The 22,894-nt window shown below is 38.0% G+C and overlaps 1 protein-coding gene across 1 annotated transcript; it reads left to right on the forward strand.

Annotated features, from left to right (window-relative positions):
* The first annotated feature begins 8,750 nt into the window (after positions 1–8,750).
* On the forward strand, positions 8,751–21,930 carry LOC114567349 (calpain-5). The gene is made up of 12 exons (XM_028596424.1): positions 8,751–8,915; positions 9,182–9,313; positions 10,463–10,671; positions 11,117–11,309; positions 11,395–11,585; positions 11,980–12,057; positions 12,153–12,348; positions 12,433–12,555; positions 14,614–14,816; positions 15,326–15,447; positions 15,562–15,698; positions 20,989–21,930. The coding sequence occupies exons 1-12, from the start codon at positions 8,751–8,753 to the stop codon at positions 21,169–21,171; spliced, it is 1,932 nt and encodes a 643-aa protein (XP_028452225.1). The 3' UTR covers positions 21,172–21,930.
* Positions 21,931–22,894: the final 964 nt, after the last annotated feature.

Below are 22,894 nucleotides of genomic sequence, written 5' to 3' on the forward strand. Positions count from 1 at the left end.
GCAACAGACACTTTACCGTTTGCTTGCCAGCAGTACAATGCGTGACCACAATTCATTTCTCTCTATAATTAAAATATTATGCTGCACATAGTGTAGCATCCTTTAAATTAACATCTATGCATTTGGATTCAAGAATAGTTCAAAATAGTTTTCCTTTTCTCTAGGAATGGCCTTTTTTATACCCAATAGCATTATGAGAAATTAACTTAAACAGAAATTTCCATGCGGTTATTCCATTGTGATGATGTGACAGTCTGAAAGTTGTATGTCTAAGAGTAGGTGCCCGTCCTCTGGATAATCCTTGAATAGCTGTGTACATCAGCCACTTAGTGCTCCCCAAACTATCCGGTGCTGTGAACTCCACCTTTCTCCTGCAGGGAGTGCTGTCACACCAGCACAATAGCTAAGAATATCAGCTAATCCAACAGCAGGGACACCTCACTTCACTTTAACCACCATTTTGTACAAAAATCCCATTTGTAGTCAAAATATCAGTTCTGTACAACCTTACATGCTAATAATAATCTTGTTTCCTTGATTTTTCTACAGCGTATTACAGCGCTACAGCATTATAAAGCATTAACAGAAAATGTTGGTTGTCTTGTCTTAACCTGCCGCCACCATGTAAGATGGAGGGTGTGAATTCATCACCTACAGTGGTGCCTTTTTTTTTTTTTTTTTTTTTTTTTTTTTAAGATTACTGTCTTTTGATAATAATAAAAAAATCCAATGGGACATCGAAAGTTTGATCTTTGTTAACAGCTGTTTGTAAAACCTTTTTAAACATCTTGAATGAGGAAGCCTCCCAACACACTTTGTTTTGTAGAGCTACAGGACACTTTATCATGGTGTAAATACGCTCCCCTCCTGTTCTCTTTCATATGTATACCTTTCTGATTGAATGAATTTTTGAATGAAATGTACAATGTCCTTTTTAGTGGTATTTTGCAATGTCACAGTGGCTTGTTTCAGTGCTTCATTCAATGTATTAACCGGTATCCTTTTGCAATTAAAACAATTGTATTTCATCTCTCTTGTCTTGAGTTTGTTGCAATGACGGCCACTTAGAATGTTGTTTCACAGATCTACACAGTCTCATTTGTCATTAATCACTGCAACAATAATCACCGCTTTTTACATCTTTTTCTATGGAGTAATAAATCCATAATTCAGAATTCCAGACAAATTCACAGGAATAGCTTTTTTTTTTTTTTTACTTTTTTGTAAGGTGCATTTTGTATATGTGCAACCCAATGGCCAATGCTCAATGTGTGCTACGAATCTATTGAGAGACGTATAAATAGATAAAAGATCTGTGAGTTAAAAATAGTATTGTGTTCATGTAGGAGATCACTACATAAATATCTTCATCACCATGGGAACAGGAAATCTGTCTCTCACATTTTCGGCAGTGGCCAAACATGTCAAACAACGGCTGAGCTGTTGTCATTGTCAATTTATATATCGTTACACAATATTGGAATAATAATGTTGAAATATGATAATTCATGCTCTTTTGTCTATAATATCAAAATGTCTAACAACCGGCAAGCAAATTAAAATCTTAACTTTCAAATTTTTAAGCTGCGCCAACTACTTGTGCATGTAGTCCAGGTTTTATCTAGTTTTTTATTAATGGATAAGATATGGTATATGCATCATTAGAAGTGTATGTATATTCATGATTGCTCCAATTAATGCCATATGAATGTAAACTTTTAGCAGAATACAACTAAACTGTATTAGATCCTAATTTTGGAAACTACTTTTCCCCCCACCATGGTTCTTTAATGATAGCCAACAACACAAATACTGACAGTTTTGTACACTCATTAATCCTGTCCAATACATCTCTACATGTAACTAAGATGTGGAAATTGAGTAATGTGCATGTATAATGATCATATATTCACATATGATTTGTAAAGCTAGTCCAGATGATAAAATAAATATGCTCTAATAACATCTTAACATAGATTTATTACAGCACTTTCTGGACCATAACTGCACATTTTTATTGTTGTATTATGCTGGAGAAAGTCCCCTCCTCCTTACTGCTATAATATGGCCTGATAAGACTGCGTAGCCTGCTCTGGCGGCCTCTACTGCAGGGCTCAAGTATGGACACACAGATGGCCTTTTCAGTAGCACGTACTGTATAGAGGCACCCATTTGGCTAAATGAATGATGTCCTGCCATCTGCTGGCTGTAACTACTCCCTAATGGGAAGTCACATCTGAGGCAAGAGTTGAAGCTTCACTGAAATAATTTGAATGCAAATCAAGTTGACTTCTTGACTTCTTCTAGGAGCTAAGATGTTGTTATCAGCCACTATCTCATACGGTAAATGTTTAACAGAGGCATTGATAAATGAATGTCTGTCTTTGTTGCCAACCATTCAAAGTCATGCATGGTATGCCTGTTTTTTAAGAGCTTAAAATGTCAGCAGCAAAAACATTCCACAGTGAGGCCGCATAATGTCTGCACAGGGTCTGGTTGTCTGGGTTGTTATCGGCTCAGATTATACACAACATTCTCCATTTTAAGCAGCTCATTTGGTTCTTTCATTGTCATTTATTTTAGATCAAATGAAATACTTAATATTATTTCAAACAAGCAAACATGCGATTTATTAGCCATTCTGCCAAAATGATTATTGGCTCTTTGGTCTTTGAATGGTAAATATGATGGGAAACATAACAAATTTCAAGCCAATACTAGAAGAACAGCTTTAGTAAACAGACTTTGTAGAAGCAGTTAATTTAGGATTTGACCTTTGTAATTCCTACGTCCTAAAATAGTCCAATCAATATGTATGAACAATAGGCTACTCTAATCTCTGATGGCACTATTATAGAAAATCCTGAGCAGTTTAGTTGACATTGTGGACTCTGCTATCTATTTTGTGCCAGAGAATGTACCTGTATGCCAAATACTTTGTGCTTTTACGGTCAACCCACTTGTCATTCTTCGGATCACTTCCAGATTTCCAATCTTGACGTCATTAAGGGTTAAAGTTCACCACCTTCTGACTTTGAGAGAAATTGTTTCATGTTCACAAATATTGACTGGACAGATATTTCTCTTTGACCTGCCCTGTTTTAATAAGTCAAACACAATATCCATTATGTATCACAAAGGTTTGTCTCTGGGTTGATGAGTTTTTTTTTTTTTTTTATAAAGATGACAAGGGGGAATAGTGTAATTATGTTATATATCATTGTGGGACAGAGCTTTGCTGGAGTACAAGCAGAAAGCTGTCAGCTGCTGCTTTTAAAACAGCACATAGAAATGTCTAAATCTCTGCTAATAGCCCTAAGAGACTGTGATGTTCCCTACATCCCACAATACTAACGCTTTGGACAGAGTACAACATAGTCATACAATAATTGTGAAATTTGTGGAGCATTAGCGGTGAGGTTGAAAATGTACTGTTTGTCCTCAGGGTGGCACTAGAGGAAGGGACATGAGGTTTAATCCTCTTTGGTAAGTTTTATTTCAGTGTGCTTATCAGTTTATGAAATATTTTGTGTATAAGTATATTTTTGGCCTGAAAAGGAAAAAGGTTTATCTTCAGTCAGTATGTCATACAAATCTGCACATTACTATTTGATGTTTATTTTGTGCATGTAGAACTTTGTATTATTATTATTATTATTATTATTATTATTATTATTATTATTATTATTATTATTATTATTATTTATTTAAATGAATACAACATTATAAAATAAATGACCATATAAATAAATTGTGTAAAACATATGTAAATCAATATATTATAAAATAATTGAACAAAACCATTTAATTTGGCATAATGCTATCCCAATGAAACTTTTATTTCATACTTCACGTTCATGTTTTCATTATATAATTTTCTATTTCATACTGTTACTTCACATGAAAGTAGTGCTGTCACCAGGTACTACACCCTCACCTTTCAGCCAATCACATTCTCCCTGCCCGTGTAAAGCAAGGGAGTAAGCCTCTCTCCACAACGCGTACCTCCTATGGCGCCATTTTGATGCTAACAAGCACTCACCTCCCGTTAGCATTCCATTGACTGCAATTCATTTTGACGTCACTTTGTGACGTCACATGACTTCACATGTAACTTTACATGTGAAGCGTTTAAAAACTTTATTTGTCCATTGTTTATTTCTAAAGTAACACAACAATGTATAATAGGCTCCATTACCTTGTATCTCACGTTATGGCTCCGTAGCAGGCGTTTTTGTAAAAATAGGCTAACGATTGTGTCATAACCACGCGACTTACTGTCACATAGTAGAGGAATTACCGTATAATACAGGAGAAGCTCGCAGGCAGTTTCGTCTTACATTAGCTGTTTAAGTTGAATTACTAATGTTAACTAGCATTTTAGTTAGCAATAATTAGCCTGTGTCTATGTTATCTCCTTACATATACCTACGCTCTCCGTCTCTGCAAGATTGGGAATGATTGAGATTTCTCTTGGCACAGCTCCCAGAAGACTTACAACTTTCAGACAGGTTGCTCACGTCACATCTACGTCTTCAAGCTCAGTTGGAGGCTGCACAGAACAGTGCTTCTAATAGCCTTCACTGGTCCCCGTCCAGAGCAACGGGATCTGTTGGTCCATTTCTTTTACTGTCTATGGTGTTAAACAAAAAAGTCAAACAACTGCTAGCAAATGTAACCGGTTAGCTCCTGTTAGGGTGAGCAACGACAATGCCAATCCTATTCTGAATCAACCAACTAGCTGTTGTTCAAAATAAACACAGTGCACAGACTAAACTCTGCTTTTCTTTAGCTTTACATGGATATACATTCTCTCTTAAAAGCTGGTTTACAAGCTGGGTTTGAGAGCTTAGAATTTGATTTAGTTACAAAGTGAGTAGCTGGTGTAAAATAATAACACATTCTCACTCCCATTCTCACTGTCCCAGAACAGGACAGTTGGGTTTAGGAAAAGATCATCTGTGGGGTTATAAAATGAACATTTCTGTGACAGGCGGGACAAGAATGGGACAAGAACCCCGGTCTCCGGGGTGAAAGTCCTATGTTGTTTGATGCAGAATTTCGGGCTTTCATACTACTCGGTGCCATTGTCGCTCCTAATACTACGTCATCTTAAAGTGCAGCGGAGCTGCTGCTCTCCCAGGTGCATTCCATACACACGCTGAAGGGTGCTTTTTATGTCGTATCTAACGCTGAGAGGCACTGCCCAAGCGTCCTTATTTTACGAGTTGGGAGTGAGAACGGGTTATAAATAAAACAAGAAATACAAAGTGACATAGAATAATATGTCAATAAAAGATAATGGCATTATGAAAGAAAAACACACTCTCTAAAAAGGGATTTTGAAAATAAAGTCTATAATGGCGCCCAATCGAACTCTGATTTTATTTTTGGCCACTTTGGGGCTCCATACATACATGAGGGAAGCCCCTCGAGGCCTTTTGACATATTGGGCTATATAAATATAAAATTAATAAATTGACTTGGTTTGAAGGAGGTTATTAACTTACAGTACATTGAATTGACCATTTAAATATTGAAAGAAGTTTTAAAATACTTGACAATAATGTACATCCTGTAATTCGCCCAAGAAGTGGAAGTTGTGTGATTGCTTCTCATTTTCTTTTTTTGTTTGTTTGTTACCATCATCTCATAAAAACTATGTCATGTTGATTTGGCATGACATGTTCTTAGAACATGTACAGTACAGTAGATTCCCACAAGGAAGAGACTTTGGTGACCCTGTGACCCTTTCCCTAGAGCCACTATCAGACCACACTGGTCACTGCCTCTTGTGCTCCTGTGAAAGTGACAATTGTAGAGGCCTTACTGATGGTCTTCATACACTGTGTGACTATATTTGTCTCCCCCTCTCTTAAACATGTTTTTTCTCATGAACTTGTGATCATATCTGAAACTTCCCATTGGTCCTCTCTCACATCACTGCTAATCCAAATAATTAGATTTTCTTCTTCTTCGTGTCTACTTTGCTACTGCATGAAATTACCTTATTACTGTTGGCTCTCTACTAACATTCTTCTTCAACAAGTTTCCAAGCTGGAAATATTAAGACAGGATGTGTCCTTGTGAGAGAGTCAAAGTGCCTCTTGTGCTCTTTGAGCTTTAAGCCCGGACCACTGAGAGTCTGCCAGTTTGTCTTATTACCACAAATCCCTTACAGCATGAAGATAGCACATGGCTTATTAGTTATGTTTGTTCTATTTCACTGACCCCAGGTAACTGGAAGATCTTTTTTTTTGGTGAAGCAAAACAAAACAGAACAAATAATTTTGTTAAACAGATATTTGTGATAAAACAATCAGCACATACAGTGATATATTAAATATGAGCTTTCTTTTGTTTCTGTAAAAGAACAGATACTGAACAAAACAGTTTTTAACTTGTTATACCTATGAAAAGTTGGATGGGGGGAGTGAAGGTGTTCAATTTCAGTCTGCCCTTCCCTCCCTTATCAGCCTTTGCTTAACACCTCCTGCTGCAGAGAGGTGCTCGTCAGACCAGTTTTCAGGCCGTTGTTGTGTGCAAATCCATGTGTTTCGAGGAAGTCCTTGTAGCCAGAAGTTGAAACTCAAGAAACTGGATTTGGTTCTATAAAAGGTTGAACAGACTGTTATTGTATGTAACATATCTGATAAGAGAAATGTGGCTTTGATTTGAACACATCTCAGGAGCCGGAGGACATTGGATGTGTTTGAGCTCATCACTGCAAGGATAAGACAGCTTACAGGTGAGTGTTGCCTTTAACCTCTCTAGTATTTCAAGTCTACACTTATTTTCTTCATCTAAGTTTGAAAATTCTTATACATTTTGCTTCAATATGGTTTCATTGTATTAATATTTACTTATTCACTTCAATACTTTGTTATGAGACATCTTCAGTTTCTTGCCTCAAACCCTTACGCCTGTTCTTCCTTACTGAATGACATGGGCTGGTGTTTTACAATGCTCTTTACAATTAGCCTTTTAATACTTTACTAAAAGGTTTTGTCAGGTACAAGTCAGTACAAGCTCCTCTTTGAAATGTAAAATTTTTAACCATGGCTGCAGCCTGAGGATATCTGCTGTCTCATCACCACGGTGTACTGGCACGTTTGATGGAAATGTCTGGAATGTGACCTGCTTTGCACAAATGACAAAGATTAAACAGAGAGTATAGGACCAAAAACTTACAACGGACGTCAATATAAGAAAGGAACGTTTCAGCAAACAGACATGTGCTACACTTACTGTATTGTCCAGTAAAGAAGGGAAAATAGACCACCAAAAATAAACTGCCTGACCACATTAGCCAGGAACTCTCAAACAGATAACACCCACACAGCCTCACAGTCTTGTCTACCCCATTTACCCAGAGCCACTGAATCATGCTATGACATCTGAAGGTATTTCACTCATTCTCAATGTCCTGTTAAACAATAATACCGGGAGATAATAAAATCCAATATGGAGTAGAACAAACTGTTGGCTCTGGGTGTGGCTCTAACAATGCACATGCATAAATAGGTCACTTGTGCGTGGGAGGGCGATACAGGCAGGTAAAGCACCTGGAAACTTCCTTATTGTAGAGCAGGAAGGAATCAGCGCCCTACTGCTGCTGTCTGAGAGCTACAGTGGGCATTTGTTGTTTTTTCTTTTTTGTTCTAGTATTTTTTTCATATACACAATACATTATCACATAATTTAGACATTTCATTTCATGTTTTTGGGGTCTTCTTGTTAAGAACAAACTTCCTTTCATTTTCTTGCTGCTTCCAGTCAATTCAATTCTGAATGCTGTGTTATTCTTGGCAAATATAAAATATCAAGATTCATTCAAAATGATTATGTTGGCACGTATTGTCCAAATGCAGTCTTAAGCGGTCAGTGTGAGGGGACAAAAAGATCAAGAGTTAAAATATCGTCATTCTCTAGTGAATACAGCTGTGTTGCTTATTACTTCCTCTTTCATAAATATATGTATTCTTTTTGAGGCAAAATCCAGCCTTAAACACAATTCATGTTATTCTTTGCAATACTTAGTTTGGACAGTTAAGGTCAAAACTGATCCACAAAGTCCCTGATCGCACGTACTGTGGCAGCCTTTCTTGCCTAGTGTTGATGTGTGAAGGATGTGTAATTTTTAGGTTATATTTTGGGCATTATAGGCCTTTATGTATAGGACAGATGAAGACATAAAAGGGGAGAGAGAGGGGGAATGACATGAAGCAAATGGCCACAGGTTGGAGTCGAACCCACGGCTGCTGCGTCGAGGAGTAAACCTCTAAATGGGTGTGTGCTCTACCGGGTGAGCTACCCAGGCGCCCAATGTGTAATTATTTATCTTTGTCTTGATGGATAAAAAAATTGTAAAATTAAAAAAAAAAAAAATTATATTCCCTTTGTCTATCAGATATTTGCAGCACATCCGGCTATTAAAAATAAGTTTACAACAAAAAGTAGCTTGGGTGAGATACCTTTAGAAATGTAGCTTTCCATTTGTGGGCTCTTGGTATACTGTTTTAGTGAAGATGGATATTTCTAGACTAGACTGTCTGGAGGGACTCTGGGTCACATGTTTGTCTGCTGTTGATCTGGGAATAAAGTAGTTCAGAGTTTTATAGGGTGCACTTCAGCAGGCCTTGCCCAAAAAATAGCCAGAAGTTAGAGGGAAATCCTTCCCACAAAAAGTATAAAGTAAAAGTCTGATGTCTGTTATCACTCTGCAGCTGTGAGCCTTCAGTGTCTGGACCATGTTCTCCTCTGCTGTCCCGTACAAAAACCAGTACTACTCTCACCTGAAGAGGGATTGCATCAACGACAAGAAGCTGTTTGAGGATCCAGAGTTCCCAGCCGTCAATGCATCTCTTTATTTTAGGAAACCACCTCCTGGTCGTGTGGAGTGGAAACGGCCAAAGGTGAGTGGCACAGGAGGTAGTGGTAGTCACTTACATTCATCAGTGAAGGAAATGATTGCTACAAATGAACATAGTCATATTTTACTGTACCAGGTGGCATGTAAATGTAATGATTTGGAAATGGTTTTGACACATTCAGTGCAGAGCTGAAGCTTTGTAGTTAAAGTAAAAAGACCACTGCACCACCACCACACTTTAAATCATCTGAAGATCAAACAACTCAGAAAACGTGTGTAAAATCCTTCACATTCACTTTTCTGTTGTAGGAGATAAGCAATGATCCCCATCTGTTTGTGGATGGCATCAGCTCCCATGACCTGAACCAGGGAATTGTGGGAAACTGCTGGTTTGTTGCTGCCTGCTCCTGTCTGGCTTTGAAGCCAAACCTCTGGAAGAAGGTGAGTTAATTTGTTTTTTTTATTCTAAAAGTGTAAGCTGAGGTGATGCCGTAAGCAAATATTAATAAGGCTTATGTATTGTAGTTGTGATAGAAAACTGCAGTTACTGCAGGTACTGCAGCCCTGAGGTAAAGGGTTAGGGTTGGAACATGTAACCAGCAGACAGCTCAGGTCAAGTCAGGACAGCAGGAATTCATCTGAGGGGGGTTCATACATAACTAACAGCCAAACCAAACTAATTTGCCAAATGACTTTTGTCGTAGATAGTACTATTTCCATGCATTCAACATAATGTTGATACTTAAAAATAAAAAATAGGGCAATTTCGACAATAATGGAAGAGGAGAACTTTTTTTCAAAAACGTTTTGTTGGCAAAATGTCACAGGGTTTTCCCACTACATTTCGGAGAACATACACAATGTAACCGATAGAGCCTCTGTGAGTCTTTGGAAGCTATCCAGTGTCACATATTTTAATCTTTAAAAAGTAATTTCTGGTTATAAGTTCAGAGTCTCATTCGCAAATTTATTTTTTGCAATGTTATGAACTTTAAAGGTCCCATATGTTGCTCATTTTTAGGTTTAGGTTCTGAAACACGTTTTAGTGCCTTTCTCTTCAAGGTTCCCTCCCAAAAAGCCCAGTTTGCTCTGATTGGCCAGCGTTTCTGGGTCATCTGCAGCTACGCTCTCTGTGTCTCTGCACCCTCATTGCAGCCGGGGAATGACTGTAACAGCACTGTAGCAACACTTTCTACATAGTATAGTTGTGACATGAAAACATTCAATGTCTGCTTTATAAAAAAAGACGTGGAAATTTTACTTTTCACAGTATAAGACCTTTAAGCAAGAAAGCCATCAACACAACGTTATTAAAGTCCTACCTTTAGCTGATGATTGGATTAACATTATTTACAATATTTTGATTCTGAAAATAAGAGTGACCTTCACATAATACTGCAGCAGGGAGTTTATGCAATTATATAATGCATAACAAAAGTATACTGCACATACATTCATCCCTTGTGTAATATTACATTTTTGTGTGAAATAAACATCATCAGCATTTAATAGTACCTTAATGGTGTGTGTGTGTGTGTGTGTGTGTGTGTGTGTGTGTGTGTGTGTGTGTGTGTGTGTGTGTGTTTCCAGGTCATTCCTGACTATAAGGAGCAGGAGTGGGATCCCAAACAACCGGAGCGGTATGCTGGAATCTTCCACTTTCAGTTCTGGGTGTTTGGAGAGTGGGTGGATGTAGTGGTAGACGACCGGTTGCCTACAATCAACGGTGAACTCATCTACTGTCACTCGAAAGACAACAACGAATTCTGGAGTGCTCTGCTCGAGAAGGCCTACGCCAAGTCAGTAAACCTAAACATAAATAGATTTGTATTTATTTAGTTAGATCTAGTTGATACTATAAAATATACGCTTATATTATTAATGTTTATCTTAAAATATAATAAATTACACCAACAAAACAACGTAAAAATCAGATTACTTCTACAAGTACTACTACTTAGACCAATAATAAAAACCAAATATTTGCAATGCATAAATAACAATACAACTAATGCTGCTTTCTATACATTGTACAAAGCCCATGACATTTTGAAAATAAGTGTTGTATCATATTATATTGTGTATTGTTGCAGACAAATTATTGACAATATGTTATTATGCAAAACAAAATGCAAATAGGTAGAGTCCATTCTTGTGTTTAACTGTATTATATTTTCATATGTCTGAACATATATGTCCAACTTCAAACTAAACTTGTGATTCCCCTGCACTCTCTCTGTCCAGGCTCCATAGCTGCTATGAGTCCCTGGAGGGGGGAAACACCGGAGACGCTGTGGTGGATTTCAGTGGATGTGTGGCTGAAGCCATCAACCTGGAGAAAGAAGCTTACTGGAAGGACCCGAAAAAACAGGACCAGCTGTTTGAGGATCTGCTAAAGGTCTACGAACAGGGAGGAATCATTAGCTGCTCCATTAGGGTTTGTGCTCTTTGTGAATATGTTGCTTCTTCGTCTCTATACTTCAGAGATAGATACTGACCAGTTGTTTTTATAATATCATCAGGCACAGCCTCATGAGATTGAACACAGGATGGCAAACGGACTGGTGAAAGGCCACGCATACTCAGTAACTGCAGTGAAGAAAGTGCGTTTGGGTCACGGACTGCTGGCCTACTTCAAGAATGAAACCATTTTTCTGATCCGCATGAGGAACCCCTGGGGCAAGACTGAGTGGAAGGGAGCCTGGAGTGACAGGTGAGAAGTGCTTCCAGTTCATTATTTTCTACACTGTTGTAGTTCTGACCAGAGGAAGAGCTCTACGGTGTGCACTCCTACTCACAAGCTCACCACCAGGATTGTGTATAACTATTCAGATGGTAATTTGCCATATTGTGGTGAAAATAGTGACTGTGTGGAACACACTGAGCACATGGTGGGACAGCAGAGGAGTCAATAATGCTGCAGGAGTGGTCAAGCTTTTCTTCTGTTGTGAAATCTTGTCATAGTTGATCTAATGTAACCTCTTTAATTTGACTACCAAAACAATTCTTTATTAAAGGTGCATTATAACTTTAAAACTATTTGTTTGTATCTATAAGCATTTCATAAGCATCAACCATCTCCATTTGCTTTGCTTGCTGTTTGTCAGCTCTGAGGAATGGTCAAAGGTTGGTGATACGGAGAGGCGCAACCTTGGCATCGTAGTAGAGGATGATGGGGAGTTCTGGTGAGTGATAAGGTTCCTCTAATCGCAACAGTCCACCTGTGGAGTTTATCTCCTCTTTTAGAGTGTATTAATGCATTTTCTCTTCACATCCACAGGATGTCATTCACAGACTGGTGCAAGTTCTACGAAGATGCAGATGTTTGCCGTCTCCTCAATACTTCGCTGATCAGTGTCCATAAGACGTGGAACGAGGTTGTGCACTTTGGGAGCTGGACCAAACACGCAGAGCCGCTTTTAAACCGCTGCGGTGGCTGTGCTAACCACAAGTCGACATTCCTACAGAACCCACAGGTACTCTTGAATGGACTCCTCACATCATCTGTGTTCATGCACATGTATACATTCATATTCACTCCATTTTGACTTCTTTTACAGTACTTGTTTGATGTTACAAAGGAGGCTGACGAGGTTCTAATCACCTTGCAACAGAAGGACATGAAGATCAACAGACAATTTGGTCAAGGAGAAAATCTAAGCATTGGCTTTGGTGTCTTCAAGGTAACATATGGTGTAACATTTCCACTTACTTTATTTATCTAATGAACAGCTGATAACTGATCTATAAACTACATGGTGCATGATAAGCAGCAGAATAGTTATTAAACATTTGAAGGGTATGGGAAACTTTGCACAAAGATCATGGTGAGACTCCGATGAGTTCATTACAAAAGAATTGGTCTTCACATGAGACGCAGACGTTAGTTAAAGGTCAATTCATTTGGGGCACAATTTGGCTTTCATTTTGGTCAAAGAATTTGCTGAGCAAATAGTGAACAGTTTAGTGTTTTACTGGCAGGCAGACTTTACTTGAAATGGTTTATCAGTACCAAAACAGACTATTTTGACAAGAGGCTAAATCATACATGATTAAACACAACACATGCACATACTTTAGTTGATTGTTTCAAGCTGAAAAACACAGCGGAACCAAACACAGTGACCATTTCCTTCTAACTCCCAGTAAGGTGCAAAGAGTTCAGTTGCCTGTGTTCTACAGTGCTTCTACAGCCATAATAGAAAGCTCATGCATTTTGGGAAAATTTGGTATTTGGTATTACAATATACTGAACAATTGTGAAACCACAACCTCACAAAAAACTTAATGTGAGGAGTTTTACAATCGAGATAATTATGTCTGGAACTGCAACATTTATAAAGAGAAATACAACTCAATAATGTTTAATGCAAAGTTAAGGGAATCTTCTCATACAGCTGCAAAACTACTCTGCCAAACAAAATTGTATCCTACTGGCTGGGATTAGATTGTCACATTCAAACCATATAACCGTACTCGGCAAAACTGACATCCCATTTCCTGTAATGTGATTTACTTGCCAGAGATCTGGCTAAGTTCAAACACACTATACACTCTTATCACGCTGACAGAAGTGCTGCCAAAGGGATAGGTTCTGGACAGCAATAAATGCTGATGCCACAAGCAGCATTTGATTAACAACACAGCCTGTTGTGCTGCTTTGAGCCTGAACCTGGATTTAACCGTTGTCATCTATGGTCATCATGCTGTATCCTCCTCCTTCATCTGATAACACTGTGTTCACATTCTCGTTTTCCTGTTTGAAAAGTATATCAGTTGTAGGACTTTCGGTCATACAGTAATGGGTACTTTTATTGCCATTTATGAACCAAAATACACATTAAAAATATGTATTAGTTGACACCTCAGGGCATCCCAGCAGCTCAGTGAAAGCCTGGAGGAGGACTATGATTCTTATGTTAATCTATGACTGGCTGTTAACTGCTCAAACAAGAAGGACATGCAGTATAACCTTTTTAAATGTGCCTATTTGACACACCATTCATCTTACCGGTGCAATAATTACATTACTCTGTGTTTTTAATAAAATTGTAATAGAATACAGACTTATGTTATTTTTAATCTATTATTCTACCAACAGGAGGCAGAAGAATTGTTGTAGGCAGCAAACAGTAACTTATCACTACCCTAGATGCAGTTTAAAGCCTTAGAATTTGGTTTGTGGTTAGATTGACCTCATGTCCACCTCAGTGGAAAATTCACTTTGGCGTCTTCCAAAGTACAGCACAGGTACATACAATATGCATTACACAGCACATAATTAAAAACATAAAGAATATGCAGTATACAATTGTGTAAATGGGCAGGTAGCGGCAAATAAGTTATATGAGAGCTTATAAAATAACAAGTGTTCACAATTGCATTCATTCTGTGTTCAATGCCTGTATGGCATTCAGTGGGTAAAATTACTCTTGATTTCTCACCCTCTAAGCCACTTTGTTCAGTGCCAAAAAAGAACGTTCAAAAACCTGAATCAAGTGCTCAAAAGCCACAGTGTCCTGGTTTCTGTTGGGGTATTGCAGGTAGCCTATCCAGGTGTCTCAAAGTCAGATGTTTACATATGCAAACACATAACCAGACTAATGGTGCACATGTAAACGCAATGCATGTAACACTCATTGTCACCTGCCAGACTTTATATCTGATGAGTAAAGTCAGCTAACTGTTCAGTGATCTTTAAATGAACACTACATAAAGCCCAAATGCTTTTCCTTTTCCAGGTGGAACTGAACAGAAAGTATCGGATGCACGACATCCTGACCCAACAATGTGTGAACACATCCACCTACATCAATGCTCGGATAGTGTTTATGAGATGCACGCTCCAACAGGGCCGCTACGTCATCATCCCCACCACCTTTGAGCCTTACAAGCTGGGGGATTACATGATCCGAGTTTTCACCGATGTGGAATCAGGCTGCAGGTACAACTGTGATGGAGAGGTGATCTTGAACCAGTCACCGTGTGTGATGTAAATAGCAGCATGCCAGACAGAAATGTAACATTCATATAATTATCAGATCTTAAGAAACACTGTGGAAGTGAAAGCGAGAACACAGCTGTTTAACTAAGCTGTTGAGCTGTCCAATTCAGACATTAATAGATGGACTATATCCAAGGAAAGCACCCAAATGACTGTTTTGGAGAATTTAGACTATAAAATGATGTTCACATCAAATTACTTAAAATGCTTTTCTTGGCCAAATATTCTGTTTTGCCAGATTTTGTTTCTGACGATCTTGTTGGCAGACCTAAACACATAACCAAATCACATACAGGTCATCCAAGTTGGCTAGTCCAACCAATGTTTTCAGGATCCCAATGTCACTTCCCATTTCTTCCAATTTGATTATAAAAAGATCTAGGTCAGAGAACCAAGCTATAGGAACTCTACTCCTCTCATGGGGCCTAAATTCTCCTCTACTCTCACAGGGAGTTGACAGAGGATAAGCCGAAGGTAAAATGCTGGAGTTCATTCCTTGGATACCCACAAGCTGTGACTCACGTCTACGTCCACGGAGCTGAGGAGCTGCAGAAGCAGGACAATACAGGAGGTTAAAAGGAATTTATACAAACCAGACTTTTACCCTAAATCTATTAATCAGTGTAATCAGCCTGTAGTCCACCAATATGATTTGCTAAAATAAAACTCTAATGTATTCATGCAGGTGCAGACCCTTATGTGATTATAAATTGTGAGGGCCGGTCGGTTCGATCCACCATCAAGAAGGACACCCTGCAACCAGAGTTTATGACCAGCGCCATTTTCTACAGGAAGAAGCCCAGAAATCCCATAATTGTGGAGGTAAGATGGCATCCCTCTGGTCCTGATGACTGTAATTAATCTCGGTGACTGGCAGTGCAAAGGGATTGTGGGTCACTGTCCTGTGGAAACCATGTATCTTAAAAATGTCAACTTGTCTGACTCAGAAAGACAGCCTAATTTCCAATATCAATATATACTATATGACTAACACCAGCGGGCGTGTTGCATGTGGAGTTGTGTATACGTAGGAGGTTTTTTTTTCGATTAAAAAACATAACAAAGAACAAATTTTAAGACAAAAAAGTACACTGAAGGATAATTTTGTATCCAGCTTGGTCAACGTGTCAAGGAAACATCAAATATAACCAACAATGAGTGAGAAAGGGAGTGAGAAAGGTGGAAAGACGCTGAGAAGCAACGCTGACAGAAACACGGAAGCAAGCGAGAATCAGGCTATCACACAAGAGTTACGAAAATTGAGTGAGCGTATTGCAGGAATGAATGCTAACTTGGAGAAGATGCTTGATGAAAAAATCAGAAGTCTACATGTATCCCTGGACAAGAACTTCAATGGTAAATTTGACAGTTTCCGTGACTCGATAATAAAGATTGTAAAAGACAATCAAAATGCCCTAAAAGAAGAAATTGAAAACAAAGCTAGAGAAGGGCAGAATAGCCTGGATATGGAGATTGGACTCATGGCAGCTCGCATGGAACAGATTGAGCTAAATATCAAGAAAACAGCTGCAACAGATTTCAATCCAGAAACCGGAATAATGGTTTTTGGCCTGCCCTTCGAGGAGGGTGAACAGGTGACGCAGACAGTGTCCAGGCTAATGTTGGAGGGGCTGCGGTGTGATTCTGTGCCTAGCTTGGTGGCAGTGGAGAGGCTGAAGCCTAGAGGTCGTGGACCGGGCCCGGTCAGGATCCAGTCGGCTTCAGTCGGGGACAAAGTTGCGTTTCTGAGAAGGAAATACAAGCTAAGGGATGATGATCGATACAACAAGTTATATATTCGATCGGCAAAATCACACACGGAGAGGCTTTTGGATTTGAACTTTCGTACCATTTTGAAGGAGATCCCATCGGGGAATGTTTTTTTTGTAACTGGGAATGGACGCATTGTGAAACGTGATGAGGAGCAACAGCGACGCACGCCAGATACTGGAAGATGAACGGTTTCTCGGACCCACCATGCTCAAGATTCCATTTCTTTAGTACATTGGAACGTTAACGGATGGACTGTAGGTAACTGCAAATTAAGAATTCTTATTTTGAATACTTTAAACCCGGATATTATTTCGCTGAATGAGACGCATTTATATGATGACAAAGTAATCGACATGGAAGGTTATATATGGTTTGGTTATAATGGAACAAAACATGTTAAAGCACCTAAAGGCTCCGGTGGGGTTGGGTTTTTTGTTAAAATAACTTGGTTGAATTGTACAAAATTGATGTTGTAGACAAACCGGTGGATGGTATTCTAGATTTAAGATTTGTGCATTTGAAATCAGGTTATAGTTTTGTTGTTTTTACTTGTTACCTGCCACCTGAAACGTCAGTATGGGGAAAGGATGCCTCTTTTTTCTTTAATCATGTTATGAGTCAGATTTATCTATGCTCAGAAGTTGAAGCAATTCTAGTGTGTGGAGATTTCAATAGTAGGATAGGTGCTATTGATGACTATCTATAAACAAAGTGGATGCGATGCCACCTAGAGCTTTCTTGGATGGTTCTGTAAATAAACATGGAGAATCAATGATTGAATTCTTAAAGGAATCTAAGTTATGTATTGTTAATGGGATGATATGTCCTCTAAGTGATATCTTCACATCGGTATCTATCAAGGGTTGATTATATACTTGTACCATATGACTGCTTACAAATATGTGACTCTTTTGAAGTTTTAGTTTCAAATCAATTAATTAAAATGGCAAATTGTATGGATTTGATTGGAGAAAGAAGCAGAGTCCCAGATCATTCTTTACTGAGGTTAACATTTCTTATAAAGACGGAGGCTCATTGTCATGTAGCTTACCGGGAGAGTTTACAAAATGCATCCAAAAAAAGGAAAGTTAGCAGGACTTTACCAGTTAACTTCTTATCTTCGAGTTTACAACAATCAACCCTGTCGAAAATGAAGAATGACATACAATTATGTTTTAGAGAACAAGAAAAATTAGATAATTGGTATGTCAGCCTTTGTAAATTGATTAAAGAAGATATAGAGTTTGATTTTAAAGATGGAGACAACTATAAGGTTAAAAAAAAGCCATTCAATACGAAACCTTATTGGAACAAAGAGTTGAATGAATTGTGGCAATCCATGTGTAAAATAGAAAAAATGTTTCTGAAGTGTTTAAATAATAATATAGAAAGGAATAAACTATTAGAAACATTTAAGAAAAGTCAGAATAGGTTTGATAAAAGATACAGATTCTATAAAAGACGTTATCAAAGAGGATTGGTATTAAACCTGAAGAGAATCCAAACGTCTGACCCTAAGAGATTTTGGTCAGAAATTAATAAACTAGGGCCAAGGCGTAGTTGTAAAATACCCATGGAAGTGCTGGGGAATGACAGTAGTTTAGTGACGGGGCTGTCTGATGTAATTAATAGGTGGGAGAAAGATTTTAAAGATCTTTTCTCTTGTGAGATGTTTGATTTTGATGGAGGGTATTACGAGGATTTATGTCAGAGGAAAAATGTAATAGAGAGCTACATTTTAAAAGGGGAATATTGCATAAATAAGGATCTTAATAATAAGGAGAAGTTCAAATGGCTATTAATAAGGCTAAATTGGGAAAAGCGACAGGGGTCAAAAATATCCCAAATGAAATACTGAAATCACCCAAACTATTTGATATTTTGTGTGATTTATTTAAAGGATGTTTTGAATGTGGCAAAATACCATCTATGTGGCTTAAATCAATTATTAATCCGATACCAAAATCCCAAAATGAAAATCCAAGGGTGCCCTTAAATTATAGAGGGATTAGTCTAATGAGCACAGTTTATAAACTGTATTCTACAAGACTTAATGAGAGGCTCATGTTGTATTTAGAGAAAGAAGAGCTTCTTGTGGAAGAACAAAATGGATTCCGTAAATCAAGATCATGCTTAGATCACATTTTTGTATTGTCTACAATTATAACTAATAGAATAAGTGAAAATGAGCCAACATATTCGTGCTTTATCAATTTTCACAAAGCTTTTGATATGATCAATAGGGATCTGTTGGCATATAAGCTTATAGAGTATGGGGTAAATGGAAATTTTTATATGGCACTGAAGTGTGTTTATCACAAGCCCATAGAATGTGTAAGATTGAATGAACTCCATACCAACTGGTTTCCAACATCATCAGGGGTAAACAGGGCGATGCTTTGTCTCCCACATTATTTGCAATTTATATAAATGATTTGGCAAAGGAAATTAAAGCATTGAATTGTGGGATAAGATGTGGAAAGGAAATGATAAGTATTCTTGTGTACGCGGATGATATAGTACTACTGTCTCCATCTGAAGATAATCTGCAGCGCATGCTCTCTTATATTGATGATTGGTGTAATAAATGGAGATTGTTCATTAATAGAAAGAAAACGGAAATAATTCACTTTAGAGAACCTTTAACTACTTGCAGCACTTATGAGTTTAAAATTGGGTCACACAAGATGAACTTTGTAGACTCATAAATATCTAGGTTTTTATATTGATGAACATATGAATTTTAGAAATGGTGTTAAGGTTCTTGCTGATTCAGCACGAGGAGCTTTGGGAGGAATTATTGGTAAAAGCAGGAATCTGAAAGACATAAGTTTTCAAACGTATTCTAAATTGTTTCAAGCCTGTGTGTGCCCTATACTTGATTATATTGTGGGTGTTAGAGGACTTAGGAATATATCTAATTGTGAATTAGTGCAAAATAGTGCTATAAGATATTTTCTGGGTGTGCATAAGTATACCCCTACATTGGCGATAGTGGGAGACATGGGATGGGAATCATGTGAGGCTCGCTGGAAGATATGTATGGCCCAGTTATGGAATCGTCTATTAAATATGGACGCAAATAGGTTGACAAGGAAAATATTTCTCTGGGATGAACACATTCTTGGTCTTTGGTCTAACGACATATGCAAATTCTTTTGTAATTATGGTTTTGGGGATTTGTTTCTTAATAATGAAAAGCTGAATATCTGTTTGTTTAAAGAAGCTGTGTTTGCTAAAGACAAAAAGCAGTGGGCTGATGATATATGGGCTAAGCCAAAATTGCGTATTTTTGTAATGATAAAACCAGAATATGGCACTGAGAATTATGTTGTATATAATTTGTCAAAAAGGCAACGATCCTTATGTGCTCAAGTGAGATCTGGTGTTTTGCCTTTGACTATTGAAACAGGACGATATGTTAATGTAGAAGAGGAAAAACATATTTGTCCTATGTGCTGTTTGAATGATGTAGAAAATGAGTTCCATTTTGTTTTCTATTGTCCTTTTTATCGTGAGCAGCGTGATTTTTTTGTTTTGTAGGATAAAAGCAGAGATTGATTTGGTAAATATGGATGATGCTCAAAGATTGAGATGGCTGTTCACATATGAAACATAAATTTGCTAATGATTTAGATAAAGCCTGGGAGATGAGGAAAAATGCTCTTTATCGAGTGTAGATGAGAACTAGTTGTTTGTGTGTGGTATGTGTGTATGTGTATATACATGTATGTATGTGCATGTCTATATATTTGTATTCATGTATTTGTTCGAAGGATTTGTATATGCAACGGGAAGATGTTTGTTGAATAAGTGAATTTGTGGTGTCTTGTAATCCCATGTGGGATGGGCCAAGATGTTTGGCATGACACAGAAATAAAATATAACTAACTAACTAACTATATATATATATATATATATATATATATATATATATATATATATATATTTTGTGTGTGTGTATATATGTGTGTATATATATATGTGTGTATATATGTATGTATGTACACTACCGGTCAAAAGTTTTGGGTCACTTAGAAATTTCCATTCCACTCCATTCCAGACACAATACCTGCTGAGATCAGTTGTATTGTTTTTTTTAACCAGGGCAGCAGTTTTCAGATTACATTATTTGCTTACATAATTGCAAAAGGGTTCTCGACTGTTGGAGAAAGAAGTGGCTGAAGAAACACTTGAAATTCATGTTTTTTGGTCTAAACGTCATACTCAAATTAAAAGTGGTACAGCTCCCATATACTTTGACACTCAGGGGTGTGCCTGATATCTTGTAATATATGGCGGCAAACCTCTTACATACATATTGACTGGTTTTCCTCAGGTATGGAACAGCAACGCAGTGAAGGATGAGTTTATGGGCCAAGTGGTGTTGTCCGGGTCGGTGAAGGACTCCTCTGGCCCTCAGAGGCTTCAGCTGTTAAAGCGAGGACAGAAGACAGCTGACGAGATGCCTGGTAAAATCAGTCTGAGGATCGTCACTTCTACTGAGCTGACCGCCATGTGATCTCGCCATTGAATTGAGAGAGGACTGGATCTCTTTCATTGCTGAACAATGTGGTGAACATCTTACTTGGCACGTGCCGTCATCAAAGCACCAGACCTGTCGTGGTTCAATCTGTTCTCTAAGGTCCAGACACACAAAGCGCTGGATGTCCCTGGTTGTGTGTGAATTTACATAATTATTTGCACGTTGGTGAATTGTTTGCAAAGTTGAGAGGTGAGCAGGGCATGACTGTCCTGTCATTTTTACCTAAAGGTTTAATCTTTTGAATGACCCTTATTACTTTTTAAATCATCCCTGTGTAACTTATAAAACATTTTTATATTGCCGTTTTTTGTAAAGTTATTTTTTATGTTCACTATAGATACCGTGATATGGCAGTAATTTGTCATTCAAGTCTTAACATGCGTTATAATTTTGTCCAAACTTATAGCATGTACAACACATAATGTATCATCTATTTCTATAATTCATAACATGCTCTTTTCTTTCGTCTGTTCATATTCTAATGTTTCATTCTCATGATTATTAAGAAAATGCAAGACACTGAATGGCATAAAGAATTAAAAGAAATACAACCAAAGAATCACAATAGACTACAATCATTAGCACAACTCTGGTTTTCTTCCTCTTTTTTTATTTCAGTCCAGTTCCGAAACTGCAATATTTTATTTATTTTTTTTACACTCAAGACACAGCCATGCACAATTCAAAGTCCAAAAAGTCTATTGCTTCAACCACAAATAAAAATAGTTTATCCAAAACCTCATTTCCCCGTCACTCATTTGTCCTTTTTCAAAGATGGGGAAAGGCCTGCTGAGGTATGCCAGATGGATCAGCAGTTTTACAAAGCTAGACAATAATAAGAGTAATAATAATATAATAATTTAAAAAGTAACATTTTTTGTCTTTGTTCCATTCTCTTGATACACATTAATAGAGGAATTTTCACACCACGTGTACAGGTTTACACATTCAGAAGATAGGAATGTACAGGAGCAACCACAGAAAAAGGGGCACGTCAGCAGTGTCTCTTGTCCCAAAATTCACCTTTGTGCTCATAGTTCACACACCTGTACATGGGGGCAGAGGCCAAACGTCCCAGGAGCCGGTGAAGCTTCCTGTCAGGCCACACACACACACACACACACACACACACACACACACACAACACACACACACGCACATTAACACTCAGTAGTGGTACTCAGGACAGACTGTGTGGGCCCGCACACAGAGCTGCATCCATCGGCTCTCTGTCCAGATGAAGGAGTGTCTGATAAAGCCCAAACAGGAAAGCCGGATCCAGGAGTGCCAGCATGTTAGTTTTTCTCTTCTTTTGATTTCAGGGTGCAAAACATTTACTGATACATACCATAGAGCAACCTGATTATTGTCCTCTTAAGTTACATAATTCTGAAAAAAGGGGTGTTTTCCCGGCTTATTTACATACATACATACATATCCTAACAATCTTAACCTATTTGAAGATGAGATACAGTGTATAGTTTGTTTTACATGCATGAATTCTGTTGCATCCTCCTGTCTAACATCACTCCTTCATCTTCTGTACATTTGCTGTACAATGGAGGTACAACATGACTGAGCAGCTACCCTGCACCTCATAATGAAGGTGGACAACATGAGTGAGGCATCTTCTAGTGCAGACTGAGGTAGCCTCCTAACACACACGCTCACACACGCTCACACACAGAGGGATGCTACA

The sequence above is a fragment of the Perca flavescens genome, chromosome 13 (assembly GCF_004354835.1).
Source record: "Perca flavescens isolate YP-PL-M2 chromosome 13, PFLA_1.0, whole genome shotgun sequence".
NCBI lineage: Eukaryota > Metazoa > Chordata > Actinopteri > Perciformes > Percidae > Perca > Perca flavescens.

What these genes read in the sequence shown, in the direction of transcription:
- LOC114567349 (XM_028596424.1), top strand. Translation starts at nt 8,751, where the DNA reads ATGTTCTCCTCTGCTGTCCCGTACAAAAACCAGTACTACTCTCACCTG. An exon ending in GAGGATGATGGGGAGTTCTG is followed by an intron (nt 12,058 to 12,152) that starts GTGAGTGATAAG and finishes TCACATCCACAG; the next exon opens with GATGTCATTCACAGACTGGT. An exon ending in CATTCCTACAGAACCCACAG is followed by an intron (nt 12,349 to 12,432) that starts GTACTCTTGAAT and finishes CTTCTTTTACAG; the next exon opens with TACTTGTTTGATGTTACAAA.